This window comes from Arachis hypogaea, chromosome 4 (assembly GCF_003086295.3).
Source record: "Arachis hypogaea cultivar Tifrunner chromosome 4, arahy.Tifrunner.gnm2.J5K5, whole genome shotgun sequence".
NCBI classification, from domain to species: Eukaryota; Viridiplantae; Streptophyta; class Magnoliopsida; order Fabales; family Fabaceae; genus Arachis; species Arachis hypogaea.
The window spans coordinates 122748795-122769816 of NC_092039.1; the positions used below are offsets into that span (position 1 = coordinate 122748795).

Below are 21022 nucleotides of genomic sequence, written 5' to 3' on the forward strand. Positions count from 1 at the left end.
AGTTTTCAAACTCATCAAAACTCATCAAAGTTGTAAATAAAATCCACTAGTCTAACATGATTTATAAATAGAGGCAAGCATTATCCAATACTCTATTACTATTTATGTACAAATAACTTCATACTTATTAACACATCAAATATTATCTGATAAAAATAAAATGAATCATAAAATTTTAAGTTATATATGATATTCCTATAAAAATAATATTTATAAATTTATAATAATGAAAAATCAAACAATAATAATAAGTTTAAATTAATAAAGTAAAAATATCCGAATAAAAAAAATCATGATTTATTTTATGCAAAACAAGTAAAAACTATATAAAAATTTCGACACCTAATAATGTTTTGCATTTCTAGACAGAATTAATAGAAAAAATTATTATATTTTTCGCAATCTAAAAGTTGAAAAATATTATCCTTATCTAATTGATTTCTGAAATATATATATATATATACGATCATACTTGTAAAATAAAATAAAAATAAATATATGATTAATAGTTACTTAGTTATCATAACTAAATTAAGATTGTTTTGAAAATAATCAATCTGTAATTAGAAACGAAAATTTATTTTAAAATTTAAATTTGTTTAAAACATGATAAGTAATATATTGAAATAAAAAGAGTAATAAAATTCTATGAAAGAAATTGCAGCACTTTAAAGTTTAAACTAATGAGACTCTTGTATCTTATAAAAGTACGAAAAGAATTCTTTATTTTTGTGTCGTCAGTTGTCACTGTTGAGTGTTCTATATGTATATATGTCACTGAATGAAAATGGCCCACTATTTTGGTCAATTAAATTGAGTCTCATAATCTTTAAACATATTCTTTAATTTTTATATCACAGAATATTTTGCTCATTTTATTATTAAAGTTGACTTTGATTTTATATACAAAGAGATATGGATGATCAAATAATTATTATGCATGCATCCGTGTAAAAAAAAAAGGTGATGTATTTTTCATCATTGGCAGCAAGGCGTAAATTCTTTACATTATATTGATAGGGATATAATTATTTATATATTTTTTATTAATTTAATTTAAAAAAATAATTTTATGATATAATAATAAAATTTACATGATTAAAAAATTAGAATTTTATTTTTATTATCTTTTAAAGAAAAAAATAGTATATAACAAATAAAAAGGAAAAAATATCTATATAAATATTCAAGCAAAATATTAAAAAAAATATTTGAAGGAGATGTGTTAAACATATAATTATTTATGTGTCTTGTTTTATTAATTTAAATTTTAAAGAAAAAGTTATTTTATTACATATATTATGACAAAGACGTCATTAATTATTAACTTTAGTTCCTTCGATACATTGAAAATTTTAAATTCTTAGAACTTAACCGAATTTACCATTCTATATAAAATTAAACTAATGAGTAATAAAGGGTCTATCTAATTAAAATTAGTATTTAACTATTTATTCCTCGAAACACTCTTATATCATACCCCTTTATAATATTACACTAACGAAATAAAAGAAAGTTGAAATTCAGGTGGAGTCAACTTCACGTAAAATTAATAATTGAAAATTATTAGATGAAAATTTAGTCAAATTATTTAAATTATTTAACAATTCTCAGCTATCAATTTCACATAAAATTGACTGCACTTAAGTTTTTACCTAAAAGAAAATTAGGCACCGTACTTGGAAGAAATTTGGCACTTCCAATAGGTGGTGATAGCTTGCACTACAGTGCTTGTTTTTGGAGCCTATAAAAGGAGGCCTTTGGTGCATGAGTTAGATGTATCAATTAAAGGAATGTCTAGGTCCTATAACGATATATGAGGAAATTAGAGGGTGGAAAACACTTTGAATACTTTCACGGTTACATCTGAGTTGCATCATTATTTGCATATTGAATGGTATCATCGAAGCAAATGGCCAACTTTGTAATCTCTGTGTTTGTTTTCTGCCTATTAGCAACTTCATTATCCGAAGCTCTTAATGTAAGGATATATACCAATGTAACAATTTTAATTTGTTTCCCAGTACTATATACTTAATTGCTTCAAATTAATTTTCATTCTCATCGATTTATGAAATTTTTTTGTTCTTATCCACCATTAGATAAAAATTCAACTAAAAAGTCAAACTTTGATGTCAATATTAATTAACTTTTTTTAAAAAATTTAAATGACAAATTTTAAGTCGTAGATATCAAATTTTAAATTATAATTCTTAAGTTTTAAATACTTGAAAATTTTTGTAATTTAAAAAAAAATTAATATTAACTAATTAAAAACTAATTTTCTATACTTATTCTTCTCTATGAATTGAATATAATTTTATGAGTATTTATGCTTACTAGTTACTACTCTATTAAACTAAGTTTACAAGTGTTGAGTGATTTCAGTTTAAGCTTTATTCCAGAAAGGAGCAACAAAATTGGATAAACCATGGTGGAGACATATACAATAGAAGATATGCCAACAAAGAACACAAAATCAGCCTAGAAACCATTTCAAGCTTAAGCCTAAAATGGAAATTCTACGCAGGAAAAGACATAACTGCAACCCCATCAATCTTTGATGGAATTCTCTATTTCCCATCATGGAATGGTGAAATCTTTGCAGTAAGAGCAAGTGATGGAAGCCTTGTTTGGAAGCAAAACTTGCAAGAACTGACAGGGTTAACACCAACAGGGTTGGTTGGTGGTGTTAATTGGACAGTGGCTAGGGCAACACCAACTATAGCTGATGAATTTGTGATTGTTGGAATCTATGGTCCTGCTGTGGTTATTGCTCTCAAGAGATTAACTGGAGAGTTAGTTTGGCAGACAAGGTTGGATAGTCATAATTCAAGTACTTTGACCATGTCCGGAACTTACTATAAAGGGTTGGTATATATATCTCTTCTTAATTTCAAGAGTCTTTTTTAGAATTTGTATAAATTTTTTATATAATTTTTTTTTTGTGAAAACTCGCAAAATTAATTGTTGAGAATCGTTAAATAAATTTTTTATATAAATTTTTTTTTGTGAAAACTCGCAAAATTAATTGTTGAGAATCGTTAAATGATTTGATAATTTTAATTAAATTGTTATTTAATGATTTTTAACTATTAACTTCATATATATATATATATATATATATATATATATAGTTGTACATGAGTTTTTACCTTATCTTTATTTTTTTTATAAGAAGATTTTAACTTCTTATTATATCATATAGAAAAAGATAATTATTACTTACCTAAATATATCTTCTTATAAAAATAATAGTTAACATGTGTTACGTTAAACAATTTAGTAAAATATAACAAAATATACGATGAGGGTAAAGTAAAAAGAAAATTAAAGTTTAATCACTTTAAAAGAGTTTTATTCCTATAAGATGTATTAGAAGTTTGAAAAGTTTTTTTTTATCTATGAATATTTATATATTTTTGGGGAAATTTTAAAAAAAAATTGGACTCCTAATATCAATAAAGTTCTTGTAAAATTTAAAACTACTCCATTCTTATTAAGAAAAATAACAAATATAGTTTAATTAATAATATATAACGTTATATTATATCAATAAACAAAATTATCACTAAATAAATAAATAAGAATATATTTACTTATTAATTATCATAATTAAAATAAGAATGTTATTAAGAAAATAGTTATTTTATTTCAATATATTAGAAATGAAAAGTTATTTTAAAATGTTAATTTGTTTAAAAGTTGACAAATGTGTTGAAATAAAAAGGTGTAACGTGTGAAAAGAAAAATCGTTAATTAAAGTTAGTTTCATATTAAAATTAAGATTAAGTCTAACTTAATTTTAAAAGTTAGTTTATGAAATGAGAAATATTTTATATATTTATAAATTATCTAAAGAAGATATTTATAAGAGACATAAGATTTTGTCAACGAACTATAGTTCAAACGGTATAGACTTTTCATATTCATTTAGAAGTTGTCGATTCGAAATTCGCTCATAACTTTAAATAAAATAAAAAGAAGAGACATAAGACTTTTACTAATGAACTATAGTTCAAATGGCATAATTTTTTTATACTCACTTAGAAATTGTGGATTCGAGTCTCACTTTTAATTTTAGAAAAATAAAAAAGACATAATAAGACTTATTTTAGAAAAATAAAAAAGACATAATAAGACTTTTAATAAAATGAGATGAAATTAAAGAAATTGTAGCATTTTAAGCTAATGAATAGTGAATTAGTGAGGCTCTCTTGCACTTTTCAAAATTAAGAAATAAATTCTTTATTTTTGTTTCATTGTTGAGTATTCTATAATAATATTATCGATAATATTAAAGAAATAAAAAAATAGATCAAATTTATTTTATTTAATATTATTTAATAAATATTAAATAAAAATTTTGATTTTTTTGTATTAATTTTTAATTATCAAATATTTCTGTATATGCCACACTCAATCAATATGGCCAATTAATCTTATATATATAATTGCTTAGGGGTTTTTTGTCAATTGAATGTGTCGTCGTGGACTTCACGTAACCAATCTTTTTATTTATTTTCATAAATTATTTTATACGTTTCATTATTAAAGTTGACTTTAAATTTGATATGCATGTGCATATTAAGAAATAACAAGGTTAGAGACCAACACTATTTTGTATTTGGGAGCTGTTTTTTTTGTGTGTCTCCTTTATCGTCATAGATTTTACGTACGTAAGAGTTTAAGACAAAGTTGTCATTAGTTAACTTTAACTTCTTTCAAATTTTACTGAATTTTTTTGGTATACATATGCAGTTATTTTTGTATAAAATTATTGATAAATAAAAACGGTTAGATGATAATTTAATAAAAAAATTAACAAAAAAATCTTTCATTCAAAAAAATAGCCAGATAACATTTACAAATTGAAGAAAATACATAAGATTTAAAACAAAAACAAAAATGAATAAGTTTTATGTTAAATTATGATACGAGAGTAAATACATAATTCGATTACAAAAATGTTAAAAACAAAAAAAGATAAATTATAATTTCTATTATTTTTAAAACTACATAGAAAGTGTTGCAAACTTACAACATAGACAAATATTATTTTCTTTTTCGAATAGATCCAAAACTTTCTTAAATTTAAAAATATTTTTATGGAAGAAAAGTTTTTCATTATATTTTCATCCCATACTTGAAATACCATTTTTAAAACAATTCCACTATGTTATTGTTAGAAATAAGAGACCAAACTAAAGAAAGTATTTTGTGTATGTTCAGTCTGATGAAAAGTACGATATACAAGGGGTACTTATAGGTGCTAAATGAATCAAAGTAATAAAGACATAGAATCCTATAATTAATATACAGATATGCTATATAAATATAAACGATACTAATTGATCTAAATTGATTCTAATGATTTTCTAACATCCCCTCTCAAACTCAAGTGGGAGCTAAGGATACTAGCTTGAGTTTGGATAACAAAGTCTGAAAACGAGTCGGGTGATGAGTTTTCGTGAAGATATCAGCAGTCTGATCCAGTGTTCCAACAGCAATGAGACGAACAACATCAATAAGGATACGTTGCCGAACAAAGTGACAATCAATTTCAATGTGTTTGGTGCGTTCATGAAACACATCATTATGTGCAATCTGAATAGCACTGCGATTATCACAAAAAACATCAGTAGGAGACGATTGAGGAGCACCCAGATCTTCGAGAAGCCAACGAACTGAGATAACCTCAGCAGTGGTGTCAGCGAGGGCACGGTATTCAGCTTCTGTGCTTGAGCGAGCAGTGAACGTTTGCTTCTTAGCACGCCAAGAAATGAGAGCGTCGCCAAGAAACAAATAGTAACCAGGAGTAGAACGACGATCAGTGGGATCACCAACCCAATCAGCATCGAAGTAAGCCTGAAGAGACAAAGAGGAATGTGCAGAAAAATAAAGACCATGAAATAGAGTGCCTTTGATGTAGCAAAAAATGCGAAGAACTGTCGCATAGTGAGTAGTACGAGGAGCTGACAAGAACTAGCTAAGTACATAAACCGGATAGGCGATGTCTGGTTGCGTGATAGTCAAGTAGACGAGTCCCCCAACTAACTGTCGATAGAGAGTTGGATTATCCAAAACAGTGCTATTCATAGGGGTAAATCGAACATTAGGCTCAAGAGGAGTAAACTCAGTGCGACTATCTGTAATCTCAGCGGGAGCAAGAAGATCTGAAGCATACTTAGCCTAAGATAGATAGATGCCATCATCAGTGGAGATGACCTCGAGACCAAGAAAATAGATAAGAGAACCAAGATCTTTCATCTCAAAGGTACGGTGAAGTGAGGCCTTGAGATCAGAGATACTATCAACATCATATCCAGTAATGATCATGTCATCAACATACAAAAGTAGAAGAACAACTCCACGTTTGCTTTTACGAATGAAGAGGGAATTCTCATGAGATCTAGAAGTAAAACCAAGACTGCATATGGTAGTGCTGAACTTGTCAAACCATCCACGAGGAGCTTGCTTAAGTCCATAAAGTGCCTTGCGAAGGAGACAAACCTTACTAGCATGACAAGGATATCCCGGAGGTGGTTTCATATAGACTCTCTTTGTCAAATCCCCATTAAGAAATGCATTTTCACATCCATCTGACTAAGTGACCATTTTTTAACCGCGGCAATGGCAAGAAAAGCTCTAACAGACGTAAGATGAGCGACATGAGCAAAATTCTCTTCATAATCAATACCATACTCTTGCGTACAACCTTGAGCAACCAGGCTGGCTTTATAACGATCAATAGAGCCATCAGAGCGGGTCTTGATCATGTATACCCATCTACTGTCCACAACTTCCTGATCAGAAGGAGGATAAACCAAATCCCAAGTGTGTACTTTTTCAAGTGCCTGTATTTCTTCCTGCATTGCTTGTTGCCAATTTGGATTTGTGGAGGCTTCTCTGAATGACTTAGGTTCATGTTGATGAAGGATAGTAGAAAAATAATGATAATCAAGAAGATGAGAAGGAGGATTTCTTACCCTAGAAGAACGAGCAGGAGGAGGAGGCATGACGGTAGGAGCAGGATCATCGTCCGGCCTGAAATCATCGGGAGATGGAGAAGACGGAAGAACAGGAGGCTGTGGAGGGTCACTCGAGATAGAATCTGTAGAATCATCACTAGGAAAAAGATCAACATTGGGGTTAGTAAACGAAGGTGATTGAGTAGTAGGAATTGACTCAAAGGATGAGAACCGAGAAAACATGTGATGCTCCCAGAAGACAACATGACGAGATATACGAATACGTTTAGAGAGAGGATCCCAACAACGATAACCCTTATGTTCAGTGCCATAACCAAGAATACAACACATACGAGCCCGAGGTTCAAGTTTACTATGTTCATGAGGTAGAAGAAGAACAAAACATACACAACCGAAAACTCGAAGAGAACTATAATCTGGGGAGGTATGATAAAGATGCTCAAAAGGAGTAACATTACCAAGAACAGAAGAAGGGAGTCTATTGATAACATGAATAGCAGTAAGAATAGCTTCACCCCAAGTACGCTCAGGACACGAAGAAGAAAGGAGCATTACACGGACGGAGTCAAGGATGTGATAGTGTTTGCGTTCTGCTCTACCATTTTGTTGAGACGTACCAGGACAAAAAAACTCAGACAAAGTACCATGTACTGCAAGAAAGGTTAAGAGTTTGGAATCACGGTATTCCATAGCATTATCATGTCGAAAAACCTTAATGACCTTGGAAAACTGGGTTTTAATCATAGTAGGAAAGTTGATATAGATCGGAGGTAACTCATGGCGATTAGTCATCAAATAAATCCAAGTAAAACGAGAATAATCATCAATGGAAACGACAAAGTATCGAGCTCCGCCTATAGAGGCAGTGGGAGCGGGGCCCCAAACATCAGAGTGAATGAGATCAAAAGGAGAGCAAGCAAGAGATGAATTATTGTGAAAAGATAGAGTAGGTTGTTTGGCAGTTTGGCAAGAATGCAATCAAAATATTCATTTAGAACCTGACCTAAAACACTCTGAGACACAAGAGGACGCAGTTTTCCTAAAGAAGTATTGGCAAGACGTTGATGCCATAAATGAAGGGTAGAGGGAGAAGAAGCAGCACAGAGATTTGGTACAAGAGAAGTATGAAGATTCTTGAGTTCAAACAACCTTCCGACCTTACGTCCAGTCCCGATGATTTGTCTGTACACGACAACCAGAAACGGAGAAAGTGACTTCAAAACCCAGATCAACAAGTTGACCAACAGAAATAAGATTAAAGTTTAATTTGGGAATATAATAAGTATCAAGAAGATTAACAGTTGATTGGGATATAGAACCCTTGTGTGTTGCGTGCAAGAGGGAGCCATTTGCAGTATTGACTGAAGGTTCATTTGTAGTGGTCGACAGGGACGAGAAAATATTACGCAATGGAGACATGTGATTAAAGTAACTCGAGTCAAAGTACCATTTAGAATTACTTGGAGGAGTCAAAAAAGTAACAGGGGTATTACCAGAAACAGAGAGAAGACGCTGAAGAAGAGAATGCAATATCAGATAGAGAGATAGGAGACGAGTTGAGTGGATCAGGACGTGGTGGGCGAGTAGGGCAGGCAGTAATTAAATGTCCTAAGAGCTTGCAGTAACGGCAGAACAGCTGTGAACAATGGTAGCTAATATGACCTTTCTGATGGCATGTGCGACATTCAACAGAATGACAGTCGGAGAAGAGGTGCCCAGAACGGTTACAATTTCGATAGAATTTACCCTTTCTGTCTATGGCAGCAAAAACATCTAACTTTTCCATAATAGTAGTCACAGAGATCAAGGAGAGGAGAGAAAACTGCAATTTTAGAGCAGAAAATGAGGAAACAGATCACAAAATCGAAAAGAGCTCACCAAAAAACCTTAGGGAGGGCACCACTATCGGACACGTCAGCAGCCACGTCAGCAGAGCAAGACACGTGGCAACACACGACAGGAGGAAGGAGACGCGTCAGCGCTGACGTGAGCACTGAGCTGGTAGCGGGTTGGAGAATGCGGGTCGGTCTGGGTCGGGTTGGATGCGGGCTGGGTGGATCTACGTGGGTGCTGGCGACGACACGTGGCGCTATCTGGGACCATTGATCCTGGGCGTGGATCCAAAGGTTTTGGATGGCGTCTGGGGAGGGAGAACCTGAAGCAGTGACCAGACTTCTAGCGGTGCGTGAGGACGCGTCAGGCGGCGTTCGAAAGCTTGCAACGAGTAGAAGACGAAGGTGGCGGCGGTGACGAACCAAGGCGTCGGGAAGAAGTCGAAAACGAAGGACAAAGTACTGCCGGTGAAACAAGATAACGGAGGTATAAACCAAATGTTTTTGAAAAAAAAGAACCTAAACTCTTGATACCATGTTAGAAACAAGAGACCAAACTAAAGAAAGTGTTTTGTGTATGTTCAGTCTCATGAAAAGTACAATATACAAGGGGTATTTATAGGTGCTAAATGAATTAAAGTAATAAAGATATAGAATCTTATAATTAATATACAGATATGCTATATAAATATAAACGATACTAATTGATTTAAATTGATTCAATGATTCTCTAACAGTTACCAACAGCATTTCTACTAATTTCTGCCAACTCTTGTTTATGGTTGTGTTTAACGGAAGTGTCTTTGTAGATGTGTCTAATAAAAATATTTTTTTTATGACTGTGTCTAATGGAAGTATCTTTATATATATATTTCCTAGATGTGTCTCCTTATACATGAGTTTAAAATATAATAATTAATTATTGTTGGCAATAAGTTAGTAGATAATATATTAGTACCATATACTTTTTCTTTTTAAAATACCATAAAAAGAATCTAATATATCACAACGAAGAGAGAACAACTATAACGCAGTTATTAGAAATATAAATCTGGATCAGATCCAGATATCTAAAAGAAAAAACAGAAACAAAAATAAAAATCAAAACCAGAAAAAAGGGGCGCACGGGAGAAAAGATGAAGAGATGGTGACGAAAGTAAAGTGGCAGTGGTGTGATGTGACCGGTGAAGAAGGAAAATAAAAATGTAATTATAAAAATAAAGAAGATAATAGATAAATAGTAAGGGAAGAGAAAAAGAGAAGGAAAAGAAAAGATGAGAAGGTTAAAGAGGCAAGTAGGGGATGGTCACTCTAGCCCTGGGACAGCGGCGACCCTCATGTAGGCATCGTGACTTCCTTTAAGAGAGAGGGGGCTATATCTTTTTTCGTTTGTATCATTTGATATTTTTAATTTAGTCAAATTTATTACTCTAAAAAATTTTATCGTTGTCAAATATTAACTTCACATAAAAATAAGGGATAAGTATGATTTTGGTCCTAACGTAGAGGTTGAAAATTTATTTCGTCCTCGACCTTTTTTTTCGCTATAAAATAGTCCCAAATGTTTTAATTTATTTTAAAATCGTTATTTTTACCAATTTTATTTTTTTTATTACCAAATTATCCCTCATTAAAAAATTATAAAATAAATAAAAAAAGAAGAAAGGGATACAGAGAAGCGGGGGGTGAGGAGAGGAAGAAAGGAGGGCGCGAGAAAAAAAGGGGGGAGGAGGGAGGAGAGAAGGGAACCACCATACCGCCGCACCATCGCACCACCACACCACCGCCCTGCCGTCCTGCCGCACCACCGCACCACTGCACTACCTTCTCCTCTTCCTCCTCCTCCTCCTCCTCCTCCTACTTCTTCACCGCTGCTCTGCCGCCCTGCCTCCCTGCCTTCCTGCCGTCCTGCACCACCGCACCACCTTCTTCTTCTGGATTTTTTGTGACATTTTTGAATTTTTTGTGAAATTTTTTGTGGAATATTGTTGTTGCTGAAATTTGAATTTGGAATATTGTTGTTGCTGAATTTGTGGATTATTGTTCAAAGTGCATGTTGCTTGAATTGATGATGACCATGATAATAATGGTGGTGGTGGTGGGTTCTTGTTCAATTTGGGTGTTTGGTTGATTCTGGTTGATTTTAGAAAAAGTTCTGATGATGATGATGATGATGACCATGATGATATTGATGGTGGTGGTGGTGGTTCTGGTTGGATATAGACTTCTGTTTTGGTGGTGGTTGATTTTGGTTTTGGGGTGAAAAAAGAAGGGTAATTTTGTCCGAAAGACGATTTTAAAACAAAATAAAATTTTGGGGACTATTTTAAAGTGAAAAAAAAAGGTCAAGAGACGAAATCGATTTTCAACCTCTACGTTACGGACCAAAATCATACTTATCCCTAAAAATAACGTAAATGTGTGCCTACTTGTATATCTAACAGTATTATACCTCCATATCTATAGGGCTTTTTATGTAGGTACATCTTCACTGGAAGAACTCACAAGCATTGAACAATGTTGCACATTTCGGGGAAGCTTTTCAAAGCTAGATATTCACACTGGTGCCATCTTGTGGCAAACCTACATGCTGCCGGATAACCATGGAAAACTAGGAGAGTACGCCGGAGCCGCCGTGTGGGGAAGTAGTCCTTCCATTGATGAGGCAAGGAACCATGTTTACATTGCCACCGGAAACTTGTACTCGGCGCCTTTGCGTGTTGAAGAGTGTCAAGAGAAACAGAACAACCAAACGACACGGCCAACACACCCCGACGAGTGTGTTGAAGAGGAGAATCACTCGAATTCGATTCTTGCTTTGGGTTTGGACAATGGTGATATCAAGTGGTATCATCAATTGGGAGGGTATGATGTATGGTTCCTTGCGTGCAATAATTTATCTTCATCTCCTAATTGTCCACCAGGTCCTAATCCAGATGCTGATTTTTCTGAGGCACCATTGATGATCACCATTCATGTAAAGGGAAGAAAGGAAGATATTGTTGTTGCTGTGCAAAAGAGTGGTTTTGCTTGGGCTTTGCACCGGGACAACGGCACCATCATTTGGTCAACGGTAACAAATTTAAAATTAACATTTTTATAGAAAAAAATTTCTTCAAATAATTTTTGAATTATTTTCTTGTGACTTAAAAATTACGAGTTCAAGTATACAATTATTAAGTTATAATACTTATATTTTTTTTAAGTCCTGCGTTAGCGTGCGATGTACATTAAATTACCTTTTATCATAATTTTATAGAATTTTATATCTTCTTATTAGCCAACAAGGGAAAGTCTAATATTATATTCCTTTGAATAATAATGATAAAAAATATTAAATGAAACAATTTGTTTTCAAGGTTTTAGTTCTTTTAGAGGTATTAATTGATTATTTTTCTCCTTCAACACTTCTTTACTCTTTAGTAAGTAACTAAGTCTTGCAACAATTAATTAATATTAATAAGAAAATTATTTTTTAATTCCATCATTATTTTAGATATATAGGTAAAAAAAATAGATAGGTAAATCAAGATTTTAATAAGTATTAGGCATTCTCAAAAATATTTATTATGTTTTTTTTTTTGTTAAAAAAATATGTATTATGTTATATGTGAACTTGATGCAGCTTCTATATAAATTCCAATAATAAGAGTGTGGTGCATTTTGGAAAATGTAAGCAGGAAGCTGGGCCAGGTGGGCTTGCAGGAGGTGGATACTGGGGGGCAGCAACCGACACAAATATAGTGTACACCAACATTGCAAACTCTGATGCCAAAAATTTCACTCTTAAACCCTCCAACAAGACCACAACTAGCGGTGGTTGGGTGGCAATGGATGCTAATAGTGGCACAATATTATGGTCAGTAGAAAACCCAAGCAATGCCACTGCTAGTGGACCTGTTAGTGTGGCTAATGCCATTATGTTTGCTGGTTCCACAAATAGGAAGGGTCCTATTTATGCAATTGATGCAAAGAGGGGTGAAATTGTTTGGTCTTATGAGACTGGTGCCACCTTTTTTGGTGGAATGTCAATTAGTGATGGATGTATATACTTCGGTAATGGGTATAAGGTTGGTATTGGATTGAATCTTGGCAACTTCACTTCTGGAACTTCTCTTTATGCATTTTGTGTCAAAGTAAAATAACTCATATTGGGAACTTGGTATGTACTATGTAGTGTTTCTTAATTAATAACATGGACTCAACTTTGGGTGCAATATATATAGAGCTAGAGCCAACATTTATTGTGGTGTCCTTGTGACTAAATCATATTGATCAATGAATTATTTTGGTCAACATGTTTTTGGTATTAATTTGTTTTGGTAAATCTTGTGGGTAAGTTATTTCTCACAATTTGGGTCTGACTTAGCCCGTCTCAAAGCCCATTAAGCATTATTCGTTAATTGAAGACTGGCCCAAGAAGCTCTCTTTGAATACACATTTGCAATAATAGTCTAACCTTCTGTTCCGCTTGATGAGGTGATGGCTGCTCTTGATCTGAGTGAGGAGGAAGATGGGGATTTTCTTATGGAAGAGTGAAACAAAGTTCTTTCTTAGTTAATTGTCTCTCTTTATGATTTTTTTTTTGGCCTATGCTGTTATGTAATGTTCAGGGGTGAATTTTGTTATCGCCCTAAACAAAGGTTTTGATATTTATTGCAAAAATTAAATAGCTTATTATTTATTCAGACACTTTTTGTCAAACTCTTTGAAGAATCAGCAAGTTTGCTAAATTATCCAACCGCCATTTCTGTGAGAGAATTGAAAATGAGTTAGTGTCAAAAACACTACACACAAAAGGCAGAGTGAAAAAGATGCAGAGAAGTTCTCACAAGAAGCAAAGTAAGACCCTGACCTACATAAATGCAACCATCTTATGGTACTCTGCCTTTAATTATTGCACAAATTGGCCACCACCTATTACTTAATTGCCTCATCAAACTTAATTATTTAGTTAGCAATTTATATACTATACGGATTTTTTAAAATGGGTCAAAGAAAAAATTTGAAAACATTTTGGCAGCAGAGAGAAGAAAACTCAAACTTGCGATCTCTTAGGTGAGTATGGGAAGACTATACCATTTGAGTTATAGCACATTAGCGATGCAATTTTCAATTTAAAATAGTGATAATGATACTTATATATATGATAATGATATGATATGACTCTTCAAATGCTTCAACAACAACATATGAAAGCAAATATATATATTAGAAAGCAAAGACGTGTGACTATATATTATAGCTTCTTTTGTTTTTTAATTCTAGGTCCACTTCTAGTTTTATTATATTCCTGCTAATCTGATCTTGAGAGAATGAGAGTAGTACAATTTTCTCAGAATTTTATCGAAAACCAAAGTCAAACGACAAAAATAGAGCATATGATACTAAGTTTGTTTATATAGCTACTATATATCTAGGTCCTCCTATAAGGATATATGTGCAAAGGTGGAAACACTTGAATAATTTCACGATTACATCTAAGTTGCATTATTATAATATTTGCATATTGAATGGTATCGTCGAAGCAAATGGCCAGCTTTGTAATCTCTGTGTTTGTTTTCTGCCTGCTAGCAAGTTCATTCTCATCCAAAGCTCTTAATGTAAGGATATATACTATGTAACAAATTTAATTTGTTATCCTTAATTATACTATATACTTACTTACAATTAATTTTTTATTCATATAGTACTAGCTACTACTCCATTAAAGTGAGTTTACCATGTTGAATGATTTCAGTTTAAGCTTTCCACAAAGGAGCAACAAAATTGGATAAACCATGGTGGAGACATATACAACAGAAGATATGCTAACAAAGAACACAAAATCAACCTTGAAACCGTTTCAAACTTGACACTAAAATGGAAATTCTATGCAGGAAAAGACATAACTGCAACCCCATCAATTTTTGATGGAACTCTCTACTTTCCATCATGGAAAGGTGAAATCTTTGCAGTAAGGGCATGTGATGGAAGCCTTGTTTGGAAGCAAAACTTGCAAGAACTAACAGGATTAAAACCAACAGGGTTGGTTGCTGGTGTTAATAATTTGACAGTGTCTAGGGCAACACCAACCATAGCTGATGAATTTGTGATTGTTGGAATCTATGGTCCTGCTGTGGTTATTGCTCTTAAGAGATTAACAGGAGAGTTAGTTTGGCAAACAAGGTTGGATAGCCATGACTCAAGTGTTTTGACAATGTCTGGAACTTACTATAAAAGGTTTGTATATATCCCTTCTGAGACCATAATTAACAATTTTGATGCTTTGATTGAAAATGTAAGATTTTATATAACAAAAGAAGTTTCAACTTTTTTATTATTTTATATATGAAGTTGATAGTTAAAAATTAATATAAATTTATTTAAAAATATTTGTATATCTGTATTTGAATTTTTACCTTTAAAAATATAAGAAATTTACTATTTTTTAATATATTTATTATTTCTTAAGATATTTATTATTTGTTCTTATTTAGCACATCTGTTAATAAAATTCTTATGAAAAATTAAAAACTACCACAATTTTTTGTGTGTGAATAACTGTTAAGAATTTAAAATCATATTATTAAGAAAAATAATAAATAAATTGTAATAAGATTTTATTTTTTTATTTTCTTTTATCGAAGATAGAAAAACTCGAACCCGCAACTTCTTAGATGAGTATGAGGAGATTATGCTATTTGAGTTATACTTCGTTGGGTTTTATTAAAAATTTAAGAATAATAATAAATTAAAAACTACCACAATTTTTTTTGTGAATAATTGTAATATATATTTTTTTGTGAGTAAATGAGTTTTATTCTTTATTCATGAACCGTCCTATTTGTTGTTACGATTTTCTAGCAAAATTACACAATTCATTAATATATAAATCGTGAATGATTTAGTAACAAATATAAATACATATAAATTGTGCTAGGTCAATAAATTTTTTAAGCTATATGTAATATTCGTATAATAAATAACATTTATAAATTTATAATAATGAAAAATCAAACAATAAAAATAAGTTTAAATTAATAAAGTAAAAATATCCGAATAAAAAAATCATAATTTAATTTATGCAAAAAAAGTAAAAACTGTATAAAAATTACGACACCTAATAATATGTTGCATTTCTAGACAGAATTAATAGAAAAAATTATTATATTTTTCGCAATCTAAAAGTTGAAACATATTATTCCTTATCTAATTGATTTCTCAAATATAAATATACGATCATACTTGTAAAATAAAATAAAAAAAATATATGATTAATAGTTACTTAGTTATCATAACTAAATTAAGAGTGTTTTGAAAATAATCAATCTGTAATTAGAAACTAAAATTTATTTTAAAATTTAAATTTGTTTAAAACATGGTAAATATATTGAAATAAAAAGAGTAATAAATCGAGATGAAAGAAATTGCAGCACATTAAAGTTTAAACCAATGAGACTCTTGTATCTTATAAAAGTACGAAAAGTATTTTTTTTTCTTTTAATTGGTCTTGTAACAATTTTTTTTTTAATTAGGTACATCTTGGTAGTAATTGGCTTAAATTTATAGGGACTTAATTAAAAAAAAATGGTGCAGAGACCAAATAAAAGGAAAAAAAAAGTATAAAGACCCAATTAAAAAAATAATGCTAGGACTCAACTAAAAGAAAAAAAAGTACAGTGACCTAATTAAAAATTTCCGAAATTATAAGAACCAATAGAATAATTAAACCTATTTTTTAACGATATAAAACATAAAAATAACTCACTGTCACATAAATACTTAATAAAATAAATTAATTAACAAAATATTAAAAAAAATATATTTTTATATTTTATTAGATGTAAAACCATAAAAAATTATAAAAAAATTATAAAAACTGAGATAATTCTTTTATTCGATAAATATTTATTAATTTTTTAATTAAAAAATTAATTATAATTATATCTATTATTAAATATATAGTATTATATTTGATTATACAATATTTTAATTTTTGGTCTCTCCACTCTTAAATTTCTGGATCAGTCACTTATGTCACTCAATGAAAATGGCCCACTATATAATTATTTAAGGTTTTATTTGGTCAATTGAATTGAGTCTCATAATCTTTAAAAAAAAATAATTTTTACATCACAGAATATTTTGTTCATTTTATTATTAAAGTTGACTTGATTTTATATAAAAAAACGATAATATTAAGAAAACAAAAAAACAATCCAAACTCATTTTATTTATTTTATTTTATATTTACTAATTACTATAACAATTAATAAATATTAAATAAAATAAATTCTAATTAATTTTAACTAATTTTTTTTTGCTTCTGCTAAAAGAAATGGATGATCAAATAATTATTATGCATGCATTCGTGTAAAAAAAGGTCAGGTATTTTTCATCATAAGTGGCCGCATGGCGTAAGTTCTTTACATGATATTGATAGGGATATAATTATTTACATAATTTTTTATTAATTTAAATTTTAAAAAAAATAATTTTATAATATAATAAAAAAAATTTATGATTAAAAAAAATAAAATATTATTTTATTACTTTTTAAAATAAAATAATATATAATAAATAAAAAAATATTTATATAAATATTTATGTATTTTTTAAATTGATTTAAACTAAAAAAAAGGTGATTTTATTACATATATTATGACAAAGACGTCATTAATTATTAACGTTAATTCTTTCAATATATTAAAAATTTTAAATTCTTAGAACTTAACTGAAATTACCATTATATATAAAACCTTAATATATAAATTATTTTTATTGATAAAATTGTGAAAGAATAGAAAAAATAAAGAAAAGAACTTTTATTGATTATTGATTGATTGAATTGTACTGAAGTGTGTTATAAACTATAAGGGTAAAACTAAATATATATATATATATATATATATATATATATATATATATATATAGAGTATTATGTCCTATGAAAGATAAAAGCAAATAAAGATAAGATAAAGATAAGATAATAAAGACTAAAATTATAATTGAATTTATGTATTCTGTTGGGATGAATTTGTGGGTCACAAGACTTCTTTATTGTTGTCATGGGCTAAGGTGAAAGAGTAGTTTAATATTTATATCTTCAATTAAAAGTATCGTTTTTGTCCCCAACGTTTAGGGTAAGTCTCAAAGTTGTCCCTAACGTTTCAATCGTCCTATTTAAGTCCATAACGTTTCGAAACTGACTCAATGTTGTCCTGCCGTTAGGGATCCGTTAACAGAATTGACGGGACAAAATTGAGATGATTTTGAAACGTTAGGGACTTAAATAAGACGAAAACGTTGGGGACAAAAATGATACATATATAGAAATAAATTTTAATTTTATCCTTCAATAATATCAATTTTTTACTATACATAGCATTCAATTATTTTTTAATCACATCTAAGTAAATTACACTTAATCATATTTCTTTCATTTTAAATAAATAAATTTTTTTATAATTTTACTCTTAAAGATTTTTAGTTATCATGAAATGTTTGTAGAATGACTAGTATATAAACTTGCAGAAAAGAAAAAATAATATATATATATATATAATAAAATATAAATTATACCTTTTGTCTCTAATGTATCAAAATTCTTTAAAATTATAAAAAAAAACTTATTTAAAATGAAAGTAATGTGATTAAGTGTAATTTATTTAGATGTATAATTGAAAAATAATTGAATACTATGTACATTAAACAATTAATATTATTGAAAGATAAAATTCAATTAAAATTTATTTTTATATATCGTTTTTGTCCCTAAGGTAGCGTTTGGTAGAGAGACGGAGACTGAAAGACTGATACTGAGAGACTGAGACTTAGAGACAGAAACTGAAATAAATTTCAGTATTCTGTTTGGTGCAAAGTGGGAGACAGAAATTGAAACAAAAATGAAGCTCTAATTTAATTTGTACAAAGAGTAAAATTAGAATTAATTAATTGAAATGAGGGTATTTTAGGTATAAAATGTTATTAAAGTTTCAGTATCCGTCTCTAAAAATTTCAGTACCCTGTGTCCCTACTTTTTTGAGGTACTGAAATACTGAAATTTTGATGACAGAGACAGAAATTTTAGTATCAGTCTCTGAGCCAACAAACATGATACTGAGTCTTAGTCTCTCAATCTCTGTCCCAGTACTTCAAAACAAACGCTACCTAACGTTTTCGTTTTATTTAAGTACCTAACGTTTTAAAATCGTTTCAATTTTGTCCCGTCGTCAATTCTGTTAATGGATCTCTAACGGCAGGACAACATTAAGTCAATTTTAAAACGGTAACGAGACTTACCCAAATCTTGGAACAAAAATGATACTTTATTCTTTAATTAATTTGACTAAATTTTTATCTAACGATTTTTGATTATCAACTTCACATCAAGATTTACCTGACTTTTTACCTTTGCGTCTCCATCTAGGGCTTTTTATGTAGGCACATCATCATTAGAAGAAGGCTTAAGTCCTGAACAATGTTGCACTTTCCGGGGAAGCTTTTCAAAATTAGATATTCACACCGGTGCCATCTTGTGGCAAACCTACATGCTGCCGGATAACCATGGAAAACTAGGAGAGTACGCCGGAGCCGCCGTATGGGGAAGCAGCCCTTCCATTGATGAGGCAAGGAACCATGTTTACATTGCCACCGGGAACTTGTACTCGGCGCCTTTGCGCGTTCGCCGGTGTCAAGAGAAACAGAACAACCTAACAACGCGGCCAACCCACCCGGACGAGTGCGTTGAGGAGGAGAATCACTCGAATTCGATTCTTGCTTTGGATTTGGACAATGGTGAAATGAAGTGGTATCATCAATTGGGAGGGTATCAGGGACGGATGCATTCATTGAGTAGTGGGGGCAACTGCCCCCAGTGAAATTTCAGAAATTACTTAATACTTCATAATAAAATGTCTTAAATGCCCCCACTATATAATTTATTTTGACCCCACAACCCCAAATCAAATCCCTAACCCTTCTTTTCCCAATCTTCTTCATCTGCTCCAAGCCTCCAAGCTTTGCAGCCTCCAACTCCAACCTTCGCACTTCGCAGGTCGCAGCCCGCACTCGGCAGTCGTCAGTCGGCACTCTTGTCTCCAGATATTAGAGCCACTCCGCCGCTCCACGTCTCAGCCAGTGTCACGGCTCTCTCCCCGCTGACGTTTCTGGCTCTCCGGCCTCTGCCCTCCTGTCTCCAGAGTCACTGCCGTGTCTCCACATCTCCGCGTCTCCTTCTGCCTTCTTCTTCATCGATCGGTTCCGATCCGTTCGTCCTTCTTCTTCGAATACTGCAAATCTGTGATCTTCTTCTCTCTTTGGTTTTCAATCTTCAGTCTTCACTCTTCAGGCTTCAACAGAAAACGCCTGGCTTTTGTCCTGCTGCCGCTGAACGCCGCATAGATCCGTCACTGGCTACTGTCTACTGGGTTTTACACTTTTGCTTCCTAGAGTTCAACTGTTCAGATTCAATCTTGGATTTTTTTTGGTACAGTCATGAATCATGATTCACAGATCTGCAATTCTGCTTATTCACTTATTTGCTTCATTGTTGTTTGATAACTGATTTAGACATTTAGTTGTTAATTGTGAATTTGTATTGAATATTTGATTTTGTTCTGATAATCTGATGTAATGCAAGTTTAGTTTGATTAATTTATTTGTTAATTATTTTTGTGCATTGATTTAATTATTTTTGAAGACTTAATTTGTTCTGATGTATAAATACGAGAAAACAATATAAATCAGTCAATAATCAACTAATAGTCTAATATTGATTTTGAATTTTTGGATGTAGAAAGTAGAAATCTTCTGATGATTCCTTTTAATGATCTGATATATATTTGTTGATTAAGATGAAGCATTCTATTTGTTGCATCAGATTGGGAATTTTTAATTCTTTCATAGCAGCTTGATTACCTAATACCCTCCTCTTGATTGGAATTCACAAGCATGAAGCATCCTCTTTAATCAATGATAAGGCAAAGAAATGAGTGGCTGACAAGAGAGACTGAAAATTATTTTCTTGTTGTTTTATTTAAATTATTTTGTTGGAATTCACAAATCACAAGCATTCTCTTTAAGCAATGATAAGGCAAATTCTGTTTAAGTAATGATAAGGCAAAGAAATGAGTGGCTGACAAGAGAGGCTAAAAATTATTTTGTTGTTGTTTTATTTAAATTATTTTGTTGTATACTTGTATTTATAATTTTATA

At 31.0% G+C, this 21022-nt stretch overlaps 2 protein-coding genes across 3 annotated transcripts; both read left to right on the plus strand.

Annotated features, from left to right (window-relative positions):
* Window positions 1–1769: 1769 nt before the first annotated feature.
* Window positions 1770–20486, plus strand: LOC112797764 (uncharacterized). Of its 2 annotated transcripts, none has more exons than XM_025840843.3 (6): window positions 1770–1981; window positions 2389–2870; window positions 11291–11897; window positions 12502–14427; window positions 14565–15046; window positions 19236–20486. In XM_025840843.3, the coding sequence occupies exons 1-4, from the start codon at window positions 1895–1897 to the stop codon at window positions 12967–12969; spliced, it is 1644 nt and encodes a 547-aa protein (XP_025696628.1). In that variant the 5' UTR covers window positions 1770–1894; the 3' UTR covers window positions 12970–14427; window positions 14565–15046; window positions 19236–20486. The 2 variants fall into 2 exon arrangements, with proteins under 2 accessions (XP_025696628.1, XP_025696629.1); XM_025840844.2 differs by having other exon boundaries at window positions 1771–1981; window positions 12505–14427.
* On the plus strand, window positions 14338–19686 carry LOC112795372 (uncharacterized). Its single transcript, XM_072234579.1, has 3 exons — window positions 14338–14427; window positions 14565–15046; window positions 19236–19686. Exons 1-3 carry the CDS (start codon window positions 14338–14340, stop codon window positions 19684–19686), a joined length of 1023 nt encoding a protein of 340 aa, XP_072090680.1.
* Window positions 20487–21022: the final 536 nt, after the last annotated feature.

What these genes read in the sequence shown, in the direction of transcription:
- LOC112797764 (XM_025840843.3), top strand. Translation starts at nt 1,895, where the DNA reads ATGGTATCATCGAAGCAAATGGCCAACTTTGTAATCTCTGTGTTTGTT. An exon ending in TCCGGAACTTACTATAAAGG is followed by an intron (nt 2,871 to 11,290) that starts GTTGGTATATAT and finishes CCATATCTATAG; the next exon opens with GGCTTTTTATGTAGGTACAT. An exon ending in GCACCATCATTTGGTCAACG is followed by an intron (nt 11,898 to 12,501) that starts GTAACAAATTTA and finishes GGAAAATGTAAG; the next exon opens with CAGGAAGCTGGGCCAGGTGG.
- LOC112795372 (XM_072234579.1), top strand. Translation starts at nt 14,338, where the DNA reads ATGGTATCGTCGAAGCAAATGGCCAGCTTTGTAATCTCTGTGTTTGTT. An exon ending in TCTCATCCAAAGCTCTTAAT is followed by an intron (nt 14,428 to 14,564) that starts GTAAGGATATAT and finishes GAATGATTTCAG; the next exon opens with TTTAAGCTTTCCACAAAGGA. An exon ending in TCTGGAACTTACTATAAAAG is followed by an intron (nt 15,047 to 19,235) that starts GTTTGTATATAT and finishes GTCTCCATCTAG; the next exon opens with GGCTTTTTATGTAGGCACAT.